The sequence below is a fragment of the Hemitrygon akajei genome, chromosome 3 (genome assembly GCF_048418815.1).
Source record: "Hemitrygon akajei chromosome 3, sHemAka1.3, whole genome shotgun sequence".
Classification (NCBI taxonomy): Eukaryota; Metazoa; Chordata; class Chondrichthyes; order Myliobatiformes; family Dasyatidae; genus Hemitrygon; species Hemitrygon akajei.
This window is the reverse complement of record NC_133126.1, coordinates 49,965,015-49,989,860: the sequence shown is the minus strand read 5'-3', so window position 1 is coordinate 49,989,860 and position 24,846 is coordinate 49,965,015. Positions and strand designations below refer to the sequence as shown.

General features: G+C 42.0%; 1 protein-coding gene across 1 annotated transcript in view; it reads left to right on the top strand.

The window, feature by feature from the left end:
• Window positions 1-7,155: 7,155 nt before the first annotated feature.
• The window catches only part of nid2a (nidogen 2a (osteonidogen)), a 246,002-nt gene continuing 228,311 nt past the window's right edge, over window positions 7,156-24,846 (top strand). Inside the window, exons 1-8 of the mRNA XM_073038982.1 lie at window positions 7,156-7,596; window positions 8,030-8,332; window positions 8,747-8,985; window positions 9,572-10,092; window positions 10,733-10,882; window positions 10,995-11,246; window positions 14,063-14,263; window positions 14,574-14,801. Coding sequence (XP_072895083.1) covers window positions 7,396-7,596; window positions 8,030-8,332; window positions 8,747-8,985; window positions 9,572-10,092; window positions 10,733-10,882; window positions 10,995-11,246; window positions 14,063-14,263; window positions 14,574-14,801 — 2,095 coding nt within the window. The 5' untranslated portion in view covers window positions 7,156-7,395. The remainder of the gene's footprint in view (window positions 7,597-8,029; window positions 8,333-8,746; window positions 8,986-9,571; window positions 10,093-10,732; window positions 10,883-10,994; window positions 11,247-14,062; window positions 14,264-14,573; window positions 14,802-24,846) is intronic.

The window sequence follows — 24,846 nt, the reverse complement described above, 5'->3', positions numbered from 1 at the left end:
TGGAACCATTTTCACTACACTACTATGCCCTAACGATTGAGGAATCAAGAAATAAGAACAAAAAGAGAAAGTCAGCAGATATTTTACCTCCCCTAGGCCTGATCTCACGTAAGCCTGATGAGCTAAGGCTACTCTAAAGATTGGCACATTCAAAAGAACGGCTGCTCCACTTGCAATTGTGTTATTTTTATTCTCTTTTTCTAATGAATTGCTGATTGGTTGCTTCAAAACTCAGAGAAACTAATGCAAAGCTCTGACTTTTAAATACTGTTTGTGAGCCCAGTTGAAAAGGTAGCTCATTTTATGCACTCCTTCCTTGTTGATTGGTCGCCACAAAATTTTAGAATACGTTTATGGGCTGAATCTATACTGCTCTTTCGAATTGCTCCCAAAAACTCTAGCCATTGCACTCTGCCGTCATCCCTGCTAGTGTCCCCTTCCATTCAATTTTGGCCAGCTCCTCTCCCATCTTCTGTAGTTCCTTTATGTCTAGAGAGCTCGACTACAAGCTGTTCTAATAAAGCCATCTCATAGGCGGTCTAAAATTCTTTCCTACGGTGTTCATGTGTGATGCAGTTTATCGGACATATGCTGCTTTAGATAACCAAAAGGAGAATGTAACTCCACGCGAAATGCAGCAATACAGTACTATGAAACAACGCTAGGGCTATGGTTTATTGAACCCACTTGCTCCCGCCATTTACTAAAAGAAGTTGGAACACGTTCGTTAATTTAGAATTCCTCCATTCATAGAGTTAATTTAGACTTTGCCGCGATTATTTTTAATCCCCTGACTATGCAAAGGCGGAATCTTTTTGAAGATCGTATTCAAATTAGGATACTCTAATTGGCAAAGAAAATATGCACGGTGGTAGAAAGGTTCCTAATTTTTATCTGTTCGTGACTAGCTCAAAACTAAAAGCGCTCACCGCAGGGCGCTTTGTAATATTCGCTTTCTTCTAAAAAGGCTGTTTGTCTATAGTGCATCCTGGGGCGAGGCAGTATTTAAAATTAAATTGCAGCAATTTCAAAGCAAAATGCCGACACCCAACTTCGTTCTCAATTCGAAAGAGGAGCATCCCTTAAATCTTTCCACGCTGTACTTAATCGCAATGTTTCCCCCCGCAGGGCTTTGGGGACAGAGCAGAGTTTAATCAACTCTTTCAAAAAGCTCGCACAGGAACGATGGACGGGATGGCCTCCTTCAATCCAAGGAGTAATGCTTCAATCATTAGTGCAGCCTTGGATGATTTTCTACACGTCGAGGAATAGACAATTGTTGACTAATCTTACCTATCCGGAAGATGTTTTACTCACGACTTTGCTTAATTGTCAGCTTTTAAGAAACATAAGTATATCTCAGTATCTCTCAGTGAATCTGGTAATTGTTCCCATCTGACAAGTGGTTCAACCACGACTCCATTTGCTTTAGGTAATCTAAGTAAGCGTAATCATATTGCGAGTTCGTATTTCTAAGTGCGTTTCATGTCAGGTATATTAGAAACATTTCACGTATCAGCGACGCAGTTCATACATCCCATGCTAGCACACCATCCTTTTTGAGAACAAAGCGATTTAGATTTTTACGTTATGCTAACTCCGGTCAATCGTCTGTCATAAAGACGAGGAAATCTGCAGATGATGGAAATCCAAGCAACGCACACAAAATGCTGGAGGAACTCAGCAGGCCAGGCTCTTCTATCAAGTGCATTGGCACTCCTAGCATCGGGGACATCTTCAAAAGGCGGTGCGTCAAAAAGGCAGCAACCATGATTAAGAACCGCCCGCCATTGCCCTCTTCTCATTGCTGCCACAAGAGTCTAAAACACACACCGCGCGTTTTAGGAAAAGCTTCTTCCACTCCGCCACCGGAGTTCTCAGTGAACAATAAACCACCTTTGAGAACATTGCGCACTATCTTTGCTCTCTATTCGCACTACATAATTAATTATATATATCATTGTAATTTAGAGTATTTTTGAATCACTGTTTACTTCCGCGAAACAGCAAATTTTACGACACGTGCCAGTGATACTAAACCTGATTCTGATTATTTCAAAGAAACTTGTTTCATTTCATCATACTTGATTGCTGAGTTGAAGGTGCCCCGTTTTGATACCATTCAATAAGACTGCCATCTCCCCACATAGTATTTCAGGAAGACACTCACATATTCGATGCCCTCTTGCATACTTTTGCTGGAATTGAGATGCTTACATCGTTTCCCCTCCTAATCTTCACGAGATTTTTTTTACCTCTTGCCTTCACTACATTGTCAGATTTGATGGGTGATGTTAAATCACAAATTCCTAACAAATTAAATGATTCTGTTTCTCTTTGACGTGTTTGTGTTTCACTTCAAGATCTGGCTGAACTAAGTCAAGTTCTGTGCATTGGTAACTCGGCAGGAACATAACTTGTTGTGAAGTGTGGCATTGTTCTGTAGTTTAGCAAAACGTCTGTTAATTGATATCCAATTGTTAAAGTTGAACGCTCTTGTGATACTTGTGACTTCAGTATAATGTGATACTTTTTTTCTTCAGCACTCATGGAACAATTTTAATTGAACTCACTCTAGCGCAATTTGACATTGAATAATATGGCAAAATAAACAAATGGTTAATGATATATTGTCTCATAACGAAATCAAATATATATATATGAATGAAACAGGGTATTATTATCAGAGACTAACTTCTGGTAAACAATGACCTGGTAAGATCCCTCCCCCCCATCCTCATCACATTCTACAGGGGTTGTATTGAGAGCATCCTGAGCAGCTGCATCACTGCCTGGTTCGGAAATTGCACCATTCCGGATCGCAAGACCCTGCAGCGGATAGTGAGGTCAGCTGAGAAGATCATCGGGGTCTCTCTTCCCGCCATCACGGACATTTACACTACCCGCTGTATCCGCAAAGCAAACAGCATTATGAAGGACCCCACGCACCCCTCATACAAACTCTTTTCCCTCCTGCCGTCTGGGAAAAGGCTCCGAAGCATTCGGGCTCTCACGACCAGACTATGTAATAGTTTCTTCCCCCAAGCTATCAGACTCCTCAATACCCAGAGTCTGGACTGACACCTTACTGCCCCATTGTCCTGTTTATTATTTATTGTAATGCCTGCACTGTTTTGTGCACTTTATGCAGTCCTGGGTAGGTCTGTAGTCTAGTGTAGTTTTTTTCTGTGTTGTTTTTTTTACGTAGTTCAGTCTAGTTTTTGTACTGTGTCATGTAACACCATGGTCCTGAAAAACGTCTCATTTTTACTGTGTACTGTACCAGCAGTTATGGTCGAAATGACAATAAAAGTGACTTGACTTGACTTGATAATCTTTTTCCAATTCTTTGATGGCACGCTTTGTTGTACTACAAGACGTGATATGCATCTATTTGATACATGGATAATTTTGACTATGAAGATTTTGTTAACCGCTTTCTTACATTGATCAATGTGCATCGCACAAGCTATTTCGAGATCTATGACGATGTCCTCTCTGCCTTGGCTTTACAAACCAGTCCTAATGAAGGGTTTTGAACCCCAAATCGTCGACTGTTCATTCCCCTCCGGAGACGTTGCTTGACATGCTGAGTTCCTCCTGCATTTGTGCGTTTAATCCTGTTAGTTTTTCTTGTCTTCAGAGCTGCTTCCACTTTTTCTTTGACTACATGTAAAGTATTTGCATCCACTTTAAGCCAAGATGAATTATTAGTTTTGTACAATGCACGTGGGCTTCGTTTGAGCGAAATCTCGTGGTCACGTGGCTGCCAGGGCACCTCTAAAGGATGAAGATTTATTTCTTTGGATTTTATGGCTATCAGTAGTATATTAGCTTATTGTCAAGGTGATGACGTAAACATTGTGGATCTTCGATAACCATTTCACTCCTTTAGGTAGTTTGTGTGATATTACCGCACCTTGTGTGTACTGTTTTTCAGATATACCTTGTATTAACTTAACCACATTTAGCTGAACATTACGCTACAGACCATGAAGGGTGGGGGAGGGGGTACAAAGTTTTTGGCATTTAACATCACAATGTAATCACTTTATTATTGAGTAGTTGGATTCACCTGATTCTACACGGAGTAGAGCTGAGATGGGTAAGTCGGGATAGAGCTCGAGCGGATCTGAAAGCGTGCTGGCCTACCTAACCGTGCAGGGCGAGCCAACGGCAGGGATGGACTGAAGGAAGAGGCAAATAATTTAGGAAGGCGCGATGATAAAGGGCACCAGTGCAAAGCAAGGTGAATGGGGGCGAAGTTTACCGGCCAGTGTGAATAGATGCAAGGTGTCGAGCCAGCGCAGTGGCAAACTGGGTGCGGACCAACTAGGGTGTCCTCGTGTGGACCTGAAATGGCCCCGGTGGGGTGGAGCTCCAGCGGACCTGAAAGAGCAATGAACCCACGGCAGGGAAGGACAGAATAAGGAGTCAGGTAATTAGTGATAAACAAAAAATGCACGTATTTTGTATATTGCTGAATCCAATTCAGTTAATCGAATAACTTCCTTGTGGCCCAATATAGTATCCGTTTGTGCAGGCTCGGCCTCATCACCACCATCCATTTCCACTATGTCCTTTCCTCTGAAAAACTTTTCTATACATTCCGCGCATCACCTAAAAGTTGAAGTAACTGGTCACATACACCAAAACTTGCAATGTAACCAGCTGGAAACCTGACAGCAAAGGTATCCCTTTTTGTGGTGTTTTCGTCACAAATTAGAAGGGGACGTACGATGCTTCCCGCCACTTCAATGCCAGTTTAATTGATTGGCTGCACTTTTTGGCTCATTAAATGAAAAGTAATGAGTCCGATTCCTACAGTCCTATTCCAGCACACACAACTGCCAGCATTTTGCAACTCCATTGACTGCAGGAATTGTGCAGAATAGTCGCCTAGGTGCTCTCGAATCTGGCTGATCTCCCTTGTCATAGCAGAATTTGGCCGGCATTTTCTCCAATTTTCTTTTTAATTTAGTGTTTGCCACGACTAGGCCTAGCAAACTGGCACCGAGGCTACCAACACGGCTAGTTTGCATTCTCTAGCCTCACATGAAAGTTTTATTCGTGCAATGCCCTTCCTGTTTCTGTTCCCAATATAATGTTCTTTACATTCTTACTGCAATTGGTAATGCATTTTGTTAGGAATGTAACGAATCACTAAGAAGCAGAGAACCTCTAAAGTAGGAGACTGTGATCAACCTTTCGATCCCGAGGAGTGTAATCCGCTAAACACGAGTTTGGAAGCAGAAATGGCCATTGAACAAATTAAAGAACAATATTACCAAGCAGTTCATAATTTGAAGGCTGAATTAAAAGCAAAGTAAAGTGAACTAAAACATCATAACCAGTTATTGAGAATAGATTGACATAGAATTTTCAATAAAATTATGCGTCTCATTGTATTCTGAGGCAGGTTCCATTTTGTGACATTTGGCTTTTTGGTTAATATTAGATTGATATGAAACGTTTGAGATTTGAGACTGACAGCGCAACATTTCCCTAATCAGAATGAAATCTTTTCAGTTTCTAGTTTGTTTTTGTAAGATACTATTATATTCAGATACCCGATTGTTAATAACCAGATAAGTATATGGATGAGAGAGGTATGGAAAGGCAAGGTCCGGGTGCAGGTCGATGGCCCTAGGCAAAAACGGGTCGGCATAGACTAGATGGGCCAAAGGGCCTGTTTCTGTGGCATTGTGCTCTATGACTCCATAGACTCGGCGGTCACTTTATTGAATGCACGTGTGCACCTGCTCATTAATGCAAATATCTAATCAATCAATCATGTAGCAGCAACGCAATGCATAAACGCATACAGGCAAGGTCAGGAGGTTCAGTTGACCAAACATCAGAAATTGGGAAGCAATGTGATCTAAATGACTTTGGCCGTGGGATGACTGTTGGTGCCGGACGGGGTGGTTTGAGTAGTTCAGAAATTGCTGATCTCCTTGGATTTTCACGCACAGCAGTCTCTTCTAGAATTTACAGAGAATAGTGCGGAAAAAAAGGAAGTCCTGTGAAATGAGAAAATTCTGAGGAGAATAACCGGACTGATTCAGCTGACGGGAAGGCGGCAGTTAACTCAGATAAGCGCGCGTTACAGTACAGCAGAAAGGCATCTGTGAACCTTGAGTGGCCGGGCCACAGCAGCAAAGACCACGCACATAGACTCAGTGTGTCCATACTGTGTATGTGCATTGTCTATTGCACTCTATTCGATTAGACTGCATGTGTTTACACAGGTGATATCTACAGCTCCCATTGCATACAGATCCCATTATTTAGAACGTATTCTAAAGATATGCGTGGAGTGAAGGGGGTTCTCATCGTTTGACTAGATTTCCTCTGGGCATTTTCACTCTAGGTATATAGGTCATCCTCCCAGCACACAGTGGGCAAAGGCGTTCTTATCATCAGGATCAGCAGAAAATGCCTAGGAGGGAAGTGGCATAAAGGAATGTCTGAAGCACATTAAGGGAAAACGTGTGTGGCATGTCCTCTTGGTGAAGCTGTGACTTAGTCTGCCCTGATCTAGACCAAACATTCAGAGCAACTCCTTGAGAGAAAAAAAAAGACCAAAAAAAAAACTGAAACGTGCCGCTTGGGAATTTGAAAGAAAGAACTTTAACTGTCCCGCCCCTCGCTCTCCACACACAGACAGAGAAAATGTCCAGATTATTGTTTAATTAGAAATGACAAGCTCTGTTGTTCTCAGTTGAAAGCATATTGTACTCGACTTTTTCTGAGCAAATGACAGATTGCTGACCCTGGGATTGTGGAAACATTCGTAAACACAGCAATAACTTGAATAAGCATAGTTGACCAAAAGCGGTTGGTGGCTGATTTACATAAACCTATTGGAATCTTGGAATTTGGGCTCATCATCTCTTCGGAAAATATCAGTCTACTTCATTTTCTCTACGTGTCACTGCACACGATAAATACTCGCGTTTGAATAAGTCGCCGCATCATTAGTGCTGGTATAAAATATTCTGGGCATATTTTCTTCTCGAATGGTTTCGTGCCATTCAAACAGCTTAACACTTTCAACGACATATTTTCCTTCCTCTCGGTGTTTTCTTTAGTGCGCTACTATTTGAACGAGTAAGTGCGATGAGAAAGTTGAGCATAGACAAAGTAATGGGAACCAGATGTTAACTAATGCAGGAGTGCAGTTCAGCACGTCGATCATTTTAGACATCAGCCAATGAGAGGGCAGAGAATGGGGCATTCCTGCCCCTCTCCTAGGGTTATTGGCTGCAGGGTCTGCGGCAGTTCCGGGGTTAAAATTCCACTAAAGATCGAGCTATAAAACCGGGAGATCAGCGCCCCAAACAGCTTCTTTCTTTTCTTATCCACCCGGGAACAGAAATATTCGTTTCCACAATGCAAGGAAAGAGATTCGTTTTACTTTTAAAACTTCACTGTATTCTTTGCTTGGTTTCTGCAATTCAAAGAAAGGATCTTTTTCCGTTTGGTCCACACGCAGGGGACCTTACCCTTCAAGAAGGCGACGATCAAACCTCTGCAGTTATAAGACTCAAAAGCCCACTTGTTTTCTATGATACACACTTCAACAATCTTTACGTAAGTTTGCCATGTCTATTTAATATTAGGCCCGACTGCAAGCAAAAGTTTCGAGACGACCTCGCCCCAAATCAGTGGTTTTGGAGTCTTATCTATAGGTGTGATTTTCATGGACATTTGCCTTATGAAAATTTAACCTATTTTAAGTGCACAAAGCAACCTTCATGGAACGGTTCCAGTAACGGAATCAATGGATATTTATTCTCTCGTATGGGGACACTGAAACGAAATTGAACCTTGGAATGCTGTTTAAACCTGGATTAGAGTTTACTCCTTCCAGAGTGTCAGGGGATATTGTACGTCGAAGCAGTAACTGCCCAAGAGCAGCACTGTGATTCAAAATAGTTTGGACTGATGCAGCCGGTAAGTTTAAGAGCAATTACTATTGGAAAGGCATCGCACTGACAAACGGTTGGATTTTTTTTATCCACAGGTAGGGACGAACGGTATCATCTCCCTGCAAGATTTGCCCAGGGAGACGCAGTATGTAGATGATGGATTCCCATTCGATTTCCCGGTGATAGCGCCCTACCTGTCCGACATCGACACAAGTCGTGGCCGAGGACGGATTTACTACAGAGAAGACGATTCTTCAGATACTCTGGACCGCGCCGGCCAAGAGATCAGGAAAGCTTTTCCTCGGAGCTCAGTCACTCCAACTCACGCTTTCATCGCCACTTGGGAGAACGTGGCGCCTTATGAGGAAGTGACGCGCTCGACACCCTCTTCTAACAGGGTAAGATAGTCCAAGAACGTTGGCACTTTATTCTGGAGTGTTTCCCCCTCAACTGCTGGTACCTTAACTGCCAGCTGTGAACCACGTCTAATACTATTGCTATAAGCGATATTTTGTTTCGGAATTAAAGCCGTTTGGTAGGAGAGACCCAAGGGTGCTTTTCGCTAAAATGTCCATTTCATAAGAGAGCCACGGTGGGGAAGGGTAGGAACCAAACTCCACACACAGAAATTACAGATCTCGCAGTATTTGAGACGTGAAGTATATTTGTCTTCCAAATCCATATGTGTTTTAAAACGTGTTGCATAATTTTCCCGTACTGATTTTAGGCAGTCATTTAGCATACATGCATTTTATTCTGTTTTCGTTTGAAAATACGATGCAAATACATGGAACGCTTACATCTTTTTCCAGTTCAACACCTTTCAAGCGGTATTGGCTTTTGATGAATCAAATTCCTACGCAATTTTCCTCTACCCGGAGGATGGCTTGCACTTCTTTGGGACGCGTCCAAAAGAATCCTACAATGTTCGGATCGAGTTACCCGCTCGGGTCGGCTTCAGCAGAGGAGAATCAGAGTACACACAATGGAGACGAGAAAGTTCCTATTATAGTATTACCACCAATGAACAATCTGTTAAAAATCTCTATCAGTGAGTACACTTCATTCATGGGTATTATTAGTGCTGACCTTTTAAAATCCCGCCGCTGTTTTGTCTCTATTGCGTGCTTATTTGACCAAAATATTGGTTACCATTTTGTTCTCTTTTTGCACAACTAACTTATTTTAACTTTTATCGGGCACTGTGCTGCCTTTGGGAACCAAATTTCATGACGAGTCATTGGAAGCAAATCTGATTCTAAGATCTACTGGAATTTTAATTGAAGCTCCTCCTCCAGAATTCCATTTTTTTGTGGGGGGGGGGGAGGTTTTATTTTCCCATTCCATTTCTGTAGGCTTCCAGGTGGCTGAACATCAGAGTATGGTTAGGAGGGTACATTGTTCTCACTGGGCATCTGGGTTCTCTCAGCGAGCGAGTCTGAGATTCTCAGTGCCGCCCTTGAGGTTCCTTTTGCGTCATGGGTCAGGACCTTCCTTAAGTTAATGAGGTTGTTGCCTTCTTTTGTCCCAGGGGGGTTTGTGAGCATCCTGGAATTGCTTTCTCAGCTTTAAACTCTAATAGCTAAACTTTAGAAATGTATGTAGCAAACTGAGCTCATTACTTTTGAATCCTTTAGGAAGGGCAATTCAGGTACTCGAGGAGTATGGGCTTTTCATATTGGTGGAACTTCATCCTTCAACAATATAATGCAAGCAAAATTCAGCGGGGAGACTTCAGGAGAGGATCACGTTGTTACTTTGGATAGTTCCTTGAGAGGTCCAGTTATCCCTGTTTCACAGGAATCTGATTATGCAGAAAATGAAGATTACAGGCACCATTATGACAATGAAGAGTCTGAGTACACACCCTCCATTTCCATGGCACCTCATGGAAGAGTTGCTGGTATTCCCGATGATCCGCCGTATCCAGATGCAGGCATTATTCCATCCTATCCTGAAGGCTATCCCGAGGCAGGCGTCATGTCATCATATCCCGAATCTGGGGCTTTTCCATCGTACCCAGAAAGAGGCCCTGAGGTTGGGACCAGGATGACGTACCCCAATGGATACTCAGAAATTGTGCCTGGAAATCAGTTACCAGTTACCTCAGGCAGAAGTGTTGTCAGCGTGGATGAAGATGCAGAGCTTGGCACTGGTGGTAAGTGGTTTGGAAAGTTGATTTCAAGTACTTCTCATTTTATTGTGACATAGGAGGCCATTCAGCCCATCAGGGTTATGCTGGGGTTCAGACCAATCCTTGTCACTGGTTTCCATCTGGCCCATTTGTTTATACTGGCCTATTTTTATCCCTCTGATTCTATACAGGGGGCTGTATACATCAAACACTTAACCAAACAATTGCCATGTCTTTGGGCTGCTGACAGAAGCTGCAGCACCCAGAAGAGAACTTGACAGTCACAGGGTAAATTCTTCCTCATGAACATTACTGGAGGTCACTGGAATTGAGACAGCTGCACCCCTACTTTGTTACTCCACTGTAACCACAATATTAAGAGTCTGAGTGATATTTAATTTACATAATGTACAGTATCAAATATTAGTTTAAACAGTACTCTTTTTGATAACTATTCTAATTGCAAAATAATAGTAATAGCAGTACTGAAAGAATTATTTGTAGAAATGCTGGATGGGACTTGAAAACTTTATAGCTATTCCAGAGGCTTAGTGATGTGCTGGATTTCCAAATCAATCAGAGATTAATTATAATAGTGTTATCTTTAATAAGAGTTTTGAACATTTTTATATGCATTCTGATGGAAATACTCCTTGTCCTTCAGTCTTTACTTACAATACAGGTACAAAGGAAACCTGTGAGAGAAACCAGAAACAATGTTCCCAGAATGGCTACTGTACTGATTACTCTAGTGGATTCTGCTGCCATTGCCAGTCTGGTTACTATGGCAACGGAAGGCAATGCCTACCAGAAGGTAATTTTAAAAATAGAAAAGCAACTAAGTCAATTTTGAATCTTTTTAAAAGACTTGCGGCAATTGGACCAGCACACTTGTGTGCGATGTTTGATTTCATTTCTTTTTTCAGGTGTTACTCAGCGTGTGAATGGAAAAGTAAATGGAAAATTAATGGTAGGAGACAGTCGAAGGCCTGTGGAGTTTAAGAATGCTGACCTGCATGCATATGTAGTTATAAATGATGGGAGATCCTTTACAGCAATTAGCCAAATTCCTGGGTTAGCAGGCTGGGCCATGCAATCGTTGTCAATAATTGGAGATCTTTTTGGATGGCTGTTTGCTTTGCAGCAGCCAGGCTTCAAAAATGGCTTTAGCATTGCAGGTAAGTGAACCTACATCATTCATTTCAAGTGGAAAATTTTCAGACCTGGGAAGTGAGAGAAATAGCAAGTGCAGTTGTTAGCTCCTGATACTGACTCATTTAATAGTTCTTCTTCAAAAAGCCCACCAGGCAATCAAGCAAAACCATGGTATTGGAGGTCACTGCTTTGGTACACATAATATTTCAGACATTTAAGCAGAAGATTAACTTAATATAAGTTGAATGCTGTATTGACAGGGGTCACCAACCTTTTTTGCACCGCGGACCGGCCAACTGGGGGGGGGGAGGGGCAGGTGTTAATCACGGCCAGAATATAGGTGATAAGTCAACTGTAAGTCACTTATAAGTGGCTAATTCACTCAATTTCATTTCTAAAAGGATTTATCTAACAAATTTAATATTAAACACACAGCACATATTTTCCTCGCGTGAATATAGTGATAAGTCAATTATAACTCACTCGTAAGTCAATAGCATCACAACATTTTAAGTAACGTTTGGATATTAAACACATAGTGCATATTTTCCTCGTATGAACATATAAAATCATTGCAACATACCAATATCGCTGTACCAGTGGGAGCCTGCGACAAGACGGTTCCATTGAGGGGTGATGGGAAACAGCGATACTCGAAGGGGGTTCCTTATGTCCAGTCTATTCCGCAATTTAGTTTTCATGGCTCTCAGCACTTGCTTCTGTCCCACTTGCTCACTTTTTTTTCTGCTCAAAAAAACTCGAAGGGTCTGTCCTTAAGTGCAGGGTGCTTGGACTCGGGGTACTGAAGCAGTTTAGAGAGCTTCATTGCCTCATTAGACAGCCTCCGGGCCTGAACTCCAGCCTACTGCCTGCCCGCCGCCAGGCACCTTGGCCAGGTGTGGCTGGTCGTGGGTGGGGTGAGAGGACAAGGTCAGGGCCAGAGGTTCCCGTGCCAGGGTCGCGTCGGTCGCAGTCTGGAGAGAGCAACTGAGCAAGGAGTGCAAAAGGGCGCACGCCTGCCCTCCTTCTAAGATCTATCGGCCGACAAAAGTTTGTCTCGAGGGATGACTTTCAGTAGATCGCAGCGAGGCAGCTGCTCTGCTACTTACGAAACCCTGAGCCGAAATTAGGTTGTCAGCGAATCTTTAGCACCGGGTTCCCCATGAACATTCGGTGTGCTGAACAGGTTTAGAGGCGGCGCCCATCTGTCCATGCTCCAGGCCAGTGGCAATGGCACTTCCCGCCGGCTGCGCGGGTATCACTGCGTTTAGGCGACTGATGACCTCGCGTGGGTTCAAGTTCAACAGTGGGTGTGACAGTGAATGAGGAAAGGTGCAATTGACTCATATCGTTTCGTATCGCCAAATCATATCATTTCCTCATGGCCCGGTAGCACGTGGTTGGGGACCGCTGCTGTATGGCACTGATTTCAAATGACATTTAGAAGTAGAATACTTTAATATCTGTGCGCAATTGTCCCTTGAGGAAAAGATATGAAATAATCTGTTTAGAATGTTAACCTGCCTTTCCCAACCAGGTGTAAACTGTTATTGGCAACTTTTTAACTTATCTAAATTTTAATCTTTTTTTGTTCCATTTATTTCTCTGTACCTGGGTGAATATAGTGCACTTGTCACTTATTGCGTTTATAACTGCAAAGTTATTTCTGCACATGAGGTACCACAGAATAAGAGGTCAGGAATATTGGGCTTGGGGAATTGGTATATAGCAATAGTGGTATTGGCTAGCTGAGGGCATGCATTTAAAAAGCACATGAATTTCAGAATACACCCAAAAATAAATGTTTATGCAACTGTACAGTGATCATGTGAGTGGGTTTGGGGAGTGGTGGATAAAATCATGGCCCTGGTGGGGACATCTCCCAATCTCCTGGTGCCACACACATACAGGAAGTGCCATGCTGAAGTGCAAATTATTGCACCATGTCTCCAGAGTTGACTGTTGGACAAGATGAGCTGGGTGTAATTCTTTGCTCCTGAACATTAATCCATGCTCTGTGCTAAAACACACTTGAGGCATGAGCTTATTCAGCTGTGCAGAATGAATATAGTTTTTAGAAAAGAATAACGTTTTTCAAGAGTGACTGGTGAAAGGCTGCCTCTGGCAGACGGGTTGCAGAGTTGAAGTCACAACTGGATTTGTATTGATCTTATTGAATGGAGAAGTAGGCTTGAAGTACCATGTAACCTCACCTTCCTGTTTGTATGTACATTTTTAATAGTATAGTACAGGAATGTCATCTGTGTCTATTTATGCAAATCATATATCCTACATTAGGATTGCATTCCTATCATACCAATCTGAGATCTGTTGAAATACTTTTTAAACATTGCAGTTATGTCTACCTCTACCAATTCCTCTGGCAGCTCATTCCTGATGACCGGCACCCTCTGTGTGAAAAGTTTTTTATCTCTTGCACCCCCTACCTCTGATCTTTAAATTTCTCCCCTCACCTTAAACCTGTGTCCTCTGGTTATAGATTCCTGACTTTCCTGTCCGGGGAAAGATTCTGACTTATCTGTCCTATCTCTGTTCCTTACAATTTGATAAATCTCCTGTAGTATCACCACTGTGCCTCCTACATTTCTGTGTGAATAAGCCCAGCATATCCATTTCCTTGTAACTACAGCCCTGCGGTCCAGACAACAGTAATATTCTCCATTAATGCATGGCATCTACTTTCACATGGGGAAGAATTTGTCACTTGGTTTGGGCGAGAATTCTTGGTTTTTGAAATGGGCAAAATAAATTAACAAATGTAATATCTCAATGGTTAATCAATTTTATTGCGTAACCTAATTTTTGCAATTTTCTCTAGGTGCCAAATTTATTCGCAATATTGATATCACCTTTTTTCCGGGCAATAAACAGTTAAATATAATACAAATAGCTCGGGGTTTGGATGCACAGAATTATCTCAGTGTCACTACCGAGATTGAGGGAGAGTTGCCCGATATTGCTGTAGGAGCTTCAGTCCAGGTCCAGCCATATAATGAAGTTTACTACCGTTCCAGTTCTGGTATGTCAATATTAAGTTTTGTATGCAGTAATACTTTTTGAATCTCCAATTTTTTGTGTGAAATTTTCAATTTATGTGGGTCCTTTAAAAAAGCATACTGCTTCACTACTTGTTGAATTGTACCTGAGCAAGCAATTGCTTAAGGTTTTATCCTTAAATGAAGCTTTGTAAATGGTCAATACACTTCTGATTTTGCTTTGCATTTTACAAATGTAAATTGAATTGCAGATCTTAGTAACTTTGTTTCATTCATTTACAATATGAAACTAAAATCAAATATTGTGTCATTTCTCAAACTTCCCCCATGCAGCAATTACCTCTACAGCCTACAGAGATTATTCTGTTGAATCTGGGAATGGTGAGACACAGAGACTCCGTTACCAATTGAAGCAGAACATTACCTATTATGACTGTGAGCATGCACCAAAGACCATTCCAGAAGCCCAACAACTTGATGCAGAGCGTATATTTGTTTTATATAATCAGAGTGAACAGGTGGTCAGATATGGGATGATCAGCCAGATTGGACCTGTCAGAGGTAGGTGATATACAGGCTGGAATCTGTTTTTGTATTGTTCTCTTATTGTCTCTCACAAAGAATAATGCATTGCAATTCACATGGATTCAGAATGGCTATTCTTTAATCATTCCTGTCCATTTTTCTTCACTTTTAAGAAATCAGCAGGTTAAAATGAATCTTAAGCAACACTTGCTTGCACCTGTCGAGGCGGAAGCTTTGATTACTTGATCATCCAATGTACATTTCTTTCATAGCAGTGACAGAAACTAAAGAGTAATTGCAAGCTATCTGACCCATAGCTTGTGATTGTTTCAGCATGCAAAGGAAGTACTTGTTCATGTGTAAAAACAATAAACAGACATTCAATAAAGGCAGTAGGCAAGGAGAGAATTTGAATAATGACCTTACATCAAGGTCTCTGGAAGGGGTGAGAAAGTGACTCAATATGTCAAATCTTAACAAAGCTCTTTTCACTCTGAACAAGCAAGTGAGATGGCCCCAGGCTGAAAATCAACAGTTCAAACTAAATGCTTGAGATGTGTCTGTTGGGTGAAGCAGATCACAAGCTTGATAGCATAAAATTCACATTTTCTTTTGTAGTGTTGAATTGAGAATGGGAGCTAACTTTGAATATTGATACAAACTTGGTTTATTCGTAATGGAAACTGTTTATTAATAGCTATTTATAACTGCTATGCCTTTTGCTGCTGCAAATTCTACTGATTAAGATTTCTTTCTAGTGCATCACAATGAATTATTTCCTTTTTCAGCTGAGATTAGTGATATTACTGATCAAAAGCTATTGCAAATGCCAACATTATACTATATATGCAACACACAAAATGCTGGAGGGATTCAGCAAGTCAGGCAGCATCTATGGAAAAGAGTAAACAGTTGACTTTTCAGGCTGAGACCCGTCTTGAGGATGTACTATACAACATATCCCCAGTCTTACTGAAGGGTCCTGGCCCAAAACATTTACTGTCCATTTCCCACCACAGATGCTATCTGACCCACTGAGTTCTTCTGACATGAGTATTGCTCAACCTTATTTATGCTATTTAATCAAACTTTCCCTGAACCTATCCGTTTCAATAGGAACTGTGCTATCTCAAACTGGAATGGAGTATGGAAGATGCTAAAGAATAAAACTTCCAGAAGACATCTAGTGGATGTCTACCTCCTAACCACCTTCACCTGGACCTGATGATCAGGCCCAAACAGAACATAATCCTTTTTGGATTTTGCCTAATTTAAGTATGTTATTTGTTATCGCTAAATATAATGCACCCTACAAATGAACATTTCCTTCTAAATTCAAATTGGCTTTTAATGACCATAGGATTTAAATGAGCATTCTAGGCTCTTGTTGTCATGTCTTCTATATATGGCTGTTCTTACCTCTGTCCTGAATATTATTTTCCTATAACACACCTGGATTATTTTTTTCTGATGGCTGTTGTACAAATACTTGTTTAAGTTTGAAATCTGTATTAATTCGATAATGAAAAAGCATAGTGGTAATGAGGTAATCAGGCATTTTAATAATAGAAATGCCCAATATTAATCTAGTACTTTAAAAATTATATATGCAAGATATTTATGGGACTTGCTGGACAAAAACTGAAACAATATTTTTTTGTTGGTAGGTCGTGTTTGCTCAAAAAAGTTGAAAATAAGTAGACTTGGAGGTGGTTAAGGAGTTAATTCTGTAGAATTTCACAATGTAGAAATTGAAAATGTGAGTTTTAAATTTGGGTCAGCTAGCAAGGAAGAGACGTAAAAAGCAGAACCAAGTTGGCTTTCAATCTGAGACCAGGGTTGTAAATTTGAAAATGCAAACTGCAAGACTGTGAGGAAACTAGATTTATAAATATCCTTTTTAGGTAAAAAACCAAGGGGTACAACTGTAGCTATCAATAGAAGTTCAGTAATGTATTAGATCAGAAGATATATATTGGCTGAAATAACCAATCAACTTGAAGAATGGAAAACTTCTGAATTCAGCAGAGCAGAACCAAGGCTTCCTTAAGGAAAGTAGAATGTGAGAACAAATGGTAACAGATTACTGGGAGGAAAGGTTGTAGAAGGGTCAATAGCTTTTAATATTACTCTCTTTTGGCATAAAGGGAAAGAAATTGCATTGGCGATAAGAGAATGGCAAATAGATGTTTTGTCACATTTTATGAAAGAAAACAAGGGTAAACTCTCAGATGGTGGAAGACTCCAGGTTAATTCTCGGGGGAACCAATAACCTTTGCCCTCAGGTTTTTAGAAAAATGTGCCTGTGGAGAAAGTGCATCTAAGATTTTAATCTAACATTCCATACATTTTAGAATAGCATCCACAGTTGAGAAGGTGCTCCCACTAATTAAGAAGGGTGGAAGAAAATGCGAGAAGCATAGACCAGGTAGTCTGACATCAAAAGCAGGACAAATATTGGAATCCATTTTGAAGAAAGTGGTAAGAGGAGAGGGCAGTTTTTGAAGTTGTAGTTGGAGCTGAGGCTAGCTAAACGGCAATGAAGTGGCACAGAAGATTTTCAAACAAAATTGAAGTACAGGGCAGTACAGTAATGTAGTAGTTAGTGTAACACCATTACAGTGTTAGTGACCCGGGATCAATTCCTGCTGGTGTCTGTAGTGAATTCGTACATTCTTCCCATGGCTGTGTGGGTTTCCTCCAGGTGCTCTGGTTTCCTTCATATTGCAATGGAATAGGGGTTAGTAGGTTAATTGGTCATGTGGGTGTAATTGGGCAGCATGGGGTCTTTGGTCTGGAAGGGCCTGGTACTGTGTTGTATCTCTAAACCAAAAATATAGATGGTATTGAGTATAATATAATGGTATGAGTTTAGGATTTCTGAACAGTCAAACTGCATGTATCCTTTTTTTTGGGCTATGAGCCTGTTATGAATGGTGTGCTACAAGAATGACATCAAAGCCCTAGTCATTTGCAATCTTTTCTCAATGATTTGGTGGAGAGATATGTAATATCCATTTTTCTGATATGAAGCTAGATAGAATTGTAGACTCTGAAAGGCTTTGGGGGAGATATGGATCTGTAAATTGCGCAATGTATGGCAGATAGAACAAAGTATTAAAAATGAGGTCATGTGGTGGAAAAAAAATCTTATTTGAAAAGTAAGAATTTGAAAGGAGCTGATTTTCAAAGGAACCAAAGTGCCCCTATACATGAACTGGCTCAAAGTTAAAGTGTAGTCATATCAAAGGTTAAGACTATAAGACATAGGAGCAGAACTGGGCCATTTGGCCCATCGAGTCTGTCTGCTACTCCATCATGCTGATTTATTAACCCTCTCAACCCATTCTCCTGCCTTCTCCCTATTACTTTTGATGCCATGACTAATCAAGAACCTATCAACCACCGCTTTAAATATACCCAATGGCTTGGCCTCCACAGCCATCTGTGGCAATGAATTCCACAGATTCACCAACCCCTGGCTAAATAAAACTTCTCTCATCTCTGTCCTAAATGAGTGCCCCTCTATTCTGAGGCTCTGCCCTCTGGTCTTAGACTCCCCACAATACGAAACATCTTCTCCATATCCACTCTATCTAGGGATTTCAATATTTGATAGGTTCCAATGAAATCTCCCTCATTCTTCTCAAGACCAGCAAATTCAGGCCTAGAGCTCCTCATTCATTAACACTTCCATTCCTGGAGTCATTCTCATGCACCTCCTCTGGACCCTTTCCAATGCCAGCACACTTCTTAGATAAAAGACCCAAAATTGCACATTATACTCCAGTGTGGTCTGACCAATGCCTTATACATCCTTATCATTATATCTTGCTTTTATACTCTAGTCCTCTTAAAATGAATGCTAACATTGCATTTGCCTTCCTTACCACCAACTCAACCTGAAAGTTAAGCTTCAGGGAATCCTACACAAAGACTTCCAAATCCCTTTGCACCTCTGATTTTTTTGAATTTTCTCCTTGTTTAGAAAATAGTCACCACCTTTATTGCTTCAACCAAAGTGCATGACCACACACTTCCTTATACTACATTTCATTGCCATTTCTTGGCCCTTCTCCAAATCTGTTTATGTCCTTCTGCAGACTCCCTGTTTTCTCAATACTATCTTCCCCTCCACCTATTTTTTTTATTGTCTGCAAACTTGGCCTCAAAGCCACCAATTCCATCATCCAAATCATTGACATAAAACATGAAAAGAAGCTGTCCCAACACTGACCCCTGTGGAAAACAACTTGTTACCGGCAGCAAACCAGAAAAGGCTCCCTTTATTCCCGCTCTTTGCCTCCTGCCAGTCAACCAATCTTCTATCCATGCTGGTATCCCGTAGTATCACAGACTCTTATCTTGTTTAGCAGCCTCATGTGCAACACTTGTGAAAGGCCTTCTGAAAGTTCAAGTAAACTCCCCTTCGTCTTCTATCCAGTCTGTTATTTCCTCAGAGAATTACAACAGAGGTCAGGCTTTAAATTTCATTCTTCTGCTTCACTTAAAGAGTGGAATGACATTTGCAATTTTATAGCCCATAGGAACCATTCCAGAATCAAGATCATTACTAATGGCTCCACAATATCTGAAGCCACCTATTTCAGAAACCTGGGATGTAATCCATCTGATCCACCTGACTTATCTACCTAACTTTTCAGCTTCCAAAGCATCTTCTCCCTAATGGCAACTTCTGTCCCCTGACGCTCTTGAATTTCAGGCATTCTGCTGGTGTCTTCCACAGTGAAGACTGATGCAATAGACAAAAGCTTGCCCGCCATTTCTTTGACCCCATTACTAACTCTCCAGATCATTTTCCGGCAGTTGAATATCTACTCTCGTCTCCCTTTTATGCTTTATACAGTATATCTGGAAGAAGTTTTCGCATCCTCATTGATGTTATTGACTAGCTTACCTTCATAATTAATCTTTTTTTCTCTTTATGCCTTTTTAGTTACCTTCTGTTGGTTTTTAAAATCTTCCCAAACCTCAAACTCCCCACTAAATTTTGCTCTATGATATGCCTTCTCTTTGGCTGTTATGTTGGCTTTGACATCCCTTGTTGTCATCCCGCCTTCAGAATACAGTCGGCCCTCCGTATCAGCAGATTCCGCATGTGTGGATTCAACCAACTGCGGATCAGGATTGAAAAAAACCGGAAGTTCTCTCCCCAGCGCTCGTTGTTTGAGCATTTTCTGCCTCGCATCTCGTTCGGTCGCTACTTGTGTGCACCCTTTGTTTCAGTGAAAAAATGGCTCCTAAAAAGCAATTAAATGGTCAAAGCTATTTCTCAAAGGCTAAAAGGGAGCTTAAAGTATTGTAATCTAGAGATGATTAAAAGTATCACTCATTGTTTGAGCATTGTTCGCCTTGCATCTCGTTCGTTTGCTACGTGTTGTGAGCAAGAGAAGGGAGTTTAAGGTTAGTAAGGGATGGCTGGCTAGCTATGTAAAGCGCTACAGCCTCAAGAACTTGAAAGATCACGGGAGAATCGACATCGGCTGATGCTGAGGCAGCATCAGCGTTCCCAGAAGAGCTACGATGGTTGCATCTGTACTGAACACGTACAGACTTCTTTCTTGTCATTATTCCCTAAACAGTACAGTATAAAAACATAGCATTTACATTGTATTAGGTATTATAAGTAATCTAGAGATGATTTAAAGCATATGGGAGGATGTGCGTAGGTTATATGCGAATACTAAGCCATTTTGTATATGGGACCGGGGACCAAATCCCCGCGGATACGGAGGGCCAACTGTACTTCCTTTCCTTTGGGATGTATTTATCCTGTAACTTCCAAATTCCTCCCAGAAACTCCAGCCATTGCAACTTTGGCCAGCTCCCCTCTCATGCCTCTGTAATTCAGAATCAGGTTTATTATCACTGCATGTGACGTGATTCCTTTTATTCCACTGTAATACTGATATATTGACATCAGCCTTTCTCCCTCAGATTGCAGGGTGAATTCTATCATATTGTGATCAACACTTCCTAAGGGTTCCTTACCTTAAGCTCCCTAATCAAACCTGTTTCATTACACAACACCCAATCCAAATAGCTGATCCCCTAGTAGGCTCAACCATGAGCTGCTCTAAAGAGTCATCTTTTGGGCATTCTACAAACTCCCCCATTGGGAAGATAGATTGGAACTGAACCCCAATCTACCGTGTATTGAAATCCCTCCATGACTATTGCAACATTGCCCTTTTGACGTGCCTCTTCTACCTCCCATTGCAAATTGTACTCCACATCCTGGCTACTGTTTGGAGGTCTCCCAGCAGGGTCTTTTTACCCTTGCAGCTTCTTAACTTTACCGACAAGGATTCTATATCAAGTCACTTTTCATTGTCATTTCAACCATAAATGCTGGTACAGTACACAGTAAAAACAAAACAATGTTCCTCTAGGACCATGGTGCTACATGAAACAACATGAAACTACACTAGACTTCAGACCTACACGGGACTACATAAAGTGCACAGAATAGTGCAAGACAGTATAATAATTAATAAATGACAATAGGCACAGTAAAGGGCAAATTACAATATAATAGATGATGTAAATGTAAACAATGTTTTAGCAGGAATCGAGAAAGAAATGAGCAAAAATTGCAAAGGGAGTGGGGGGGGGAGGTGTGTGTGTGTGTGTGTGTGTGTGTGTGTGTGTGTGTGTGTGTGTGTGTGTGTGTGTGTGTGTGTGTGTGTGTGTGTGTGTGTGTGTGTGTGTGTGTGTGTGTGTGTGTGTGTGTGTGTGTGTGTGTGTGTGTGTGTGTGTGTGTGTATACACACACTCTGGGAATTGAGGAGTCTAATTACTTGGGGGAAGAAACTGTTACACAGTCTGGTAGTGAGAGCCCGAATGCTTAGGTGTCTTTTGCCAGGTGGCAGGAGGGAGAAGAGTTTGTGTGAGGGGTGCGTGGGGTCTTTCACAATGCTGTTAGCTTTGGAGATGCAGCGTGTGGTGTAAGTGTCTGTATTGGTGGGAAGAGAGACCCCGATGATCACTTCAGCTGACCTCACTATTCGTTGCAGGGTCTTACGATCTGAGGCAGTGCAATTTCTGAAGCAGGCAGTGATGCAGTTGCTCAGGATGCTCTCAATACAACCCCTGTAGAATGTGATGAGGATGGGGGGTGGGAGATGGACTTTTCTCAGCCTTTGCAGAAAATAGAGACACTTCTGGGCTTTCTTGGCTATGGAGCTGGTGTTGAGGGACCAGGTGAGATTCTCCGCCAGGTGAACACCAAGAAATTTGGTGCTCTTAACGATCTCTATGGAGGAGCTATCTATGTTCAGCAGAGAGTGGTCACTCCGTGCCCTCCTGAAGTCAACAACCATCTCTTTTGTTTTGTTCACATTAAGAGACAGGTTGTTGGCTCTGCACCAGTCCGTTAGCCGCTGCACCTCCTCTCTGCAAGCTGACTCATCATTCTTGCTGATGAGACCCACCACGGTCGTGTCATCAGCGAACTTGATGACGTGGTCGAGCTGTGTGTTGCAGCACAGTCGTGGGTCAGCAGAGTGAACAGCAGTGGACTGAGCACACAGCCCTGGGGAGCCCCCGTGCTCAGTGTGATGGTGTTGGAGATGCTGCTCCCGATCTGGACTGACTGAGGTCTCCCAGTCAGGAAGTCTAGGATCCAGTTGCAGAGGGAGGTGTTAAAGCCCAGCAGTTTCAGCTTTCCAATCAGTTTCTGAGGGATGATTGTGTTGAATGCTGAACTGAAATCTATGAGCAGCATTCAAACGTACGTGTCTTTCTTGTCCGGGTGGGTTAGGGCCAGGTGGAGGGTGGTGGCGACGGCGTCATCTGTTGAGCGGTTGGGACAATACGCGAACTGCAGGGAGTCCAGTGAGGGGGGCAGCAGGGTCTTGATTTGCCTCGTGACGAGCTTCTCGAAACACTTCATGATGATGGATGTGAGTGCAACGGAACAGTAGTCATTGAGGCAGGACACTAAAGACTTCTTCGGCACGGGGATGATGGTGGTGGTCTTGAAGCACGTTGGAATGACGGTGCTGCTCAGGGTGATATTGAAGATGTCAGTGAGAACATCTGCTAGCTGGTCTGCACATCCTCTGAGCACTCTACCAGGGATGTTGTCTGGTCCAGCAACCTCCGTGGGTTGACCCTGCATAGAGTTTTCCTCCTATCAGCCACGGTAAGACACAACACCCTCTGCCTGCCTACCCGACTTTTTGATACAGTATGCATCCTTGAATGTTAACCTCTTCCAGGTTGTGTTCAGAATTAATGGAGGAGGCATTCCACAAAGTAATTGCACTAGCTATGGTTGGCCTCTCCACAGTAGAAGAGATTGTTTTCTCCCTGAAGATAGTGAAGTTTTGGAATTCTACTTGAAGTTGATTCAGTGAGCATATTAAAGAATCTATAGGTTTGGATATTCAGGAAATCAAAGCGTATAGGGTCAGAGCAGGGAAGTGACCAGCCATGATACTTTTTGGAATAATAGAGTACAGGAGGGATTGAAAGACTTGTTGATTTATTTATCCTGTCAGTTGGTGTGTATTAGATTATCAGTGACAAGATTTTGATGGGTTCAAATTGTATGGACAGTGAAAGGTAGGAGTAGTCCAGTAATACCAAAAAATATATAGATGTGAGTTTGGCAAATATTGCAGAGGTAGAGATAGATATATTTAACAGTACATGGACTTGTGATTAAAATCTTATCCTCTAACAAATAACACAAGGTCTAGGGACGTTGGTGAGAGAAACGATTTGTACCAATCATTAAGCAGTTATTTATGTTTATAGCTGCACGAATCCCATTTTATTTCCCCTCTTCCTCTCCCCTCTAAGTTCTACCACTCACTTACACAGTAGGGACAATTCAGTGACCAACCCCACCACCAACTGGTACATTTTTGGGGAAATGGGAAGAAGAGCGAGCACCCAGACGAAGCCTGTGCAGTCACAGGGAAGTTGGAAACTTCATACAGATGGCAACGGAGGTTGGGCAACTGAACTATGCAGCTGCTGCTCCTTTAGCTGTACCTCTGTGCTATCCCAGTTGACAACTTTAAAAGAAATATTGCCTCCTTTTGTTAGGTGGAAATGCTCGCGGCCGATGATCTTAGCACTGATTCTACCTTTTTTGTGCCATTTCATCATCTATGACGAAACAAGCTGTTCCATCTGCCAGTGATCTATTTAATCAGCCATGTATTGAATTCCCTGTTGTGTAAGCTAACGGCCAACCACTATACACACACTGCTCTCCACTATCAGCATTTTGAAATGATTGTTCGCTTTACAGCTCCCTGGACTGCTCTTTCATCCCTATCCACTGTTTCCCTTCATGTGTCACTTTGCCATGCCACTGCAGAAGAGCAACCCGTGCTTTCAGCCCCCCCCCCCCCCCCACCAACCAGGAATCCAAGTGGTCTTTCCAGGTAACATGCATTTGCCCCAGTCTAACGTACCGTATTCTGTGGTCTCCTCCGCTCTGGATTGGCCAAACACTGGTTGGGCAATCACTTTGTGGGGCACTGGCTCTCACTCTTCAGGAGTCAGCACTAGATGTTCATCGCCAACTACTTTAATTGCTTATCCAGCTGCCGATCTGAGTGTGGCCTCTTACTCGTTTAAAGCATGGCTCGGTACTTGCTTTAGAAACTTCATTGATTTTGTCTTGTGGTGCATAGCAGCCTGCAGGACTCGACTAAATCCCCCAACTTTTGGTAACCTCACATGATCTATTTGCTTCAGAATTGGTCTCTTTTCGCTTCTGTCCTTTTTCTTTCATTTGTTTAGTCTGGCCTGCTGGGCACATCTCATTGTACAGATCATAAATACTAACAACATAGAAACTTTTAACTGCTTCTTACTGCCACATTAATTCACCTTTGTTCTCTCCATCGCCCTATCTCATCTTCTACGTGGGCTAATTTCACATTTCAGTTTTCATCGTGTCCCATTGACACTGAAATGTTAAGTTTCTCTTTCTATGGATAACAACACACACAAAATGCTGGAGGAACTCTGCAGGCCAGGCAGCATCTATGGAAAAGAGTAAACAGTCAACGTTTTGGGCTGAGACTCTTCATCAGGA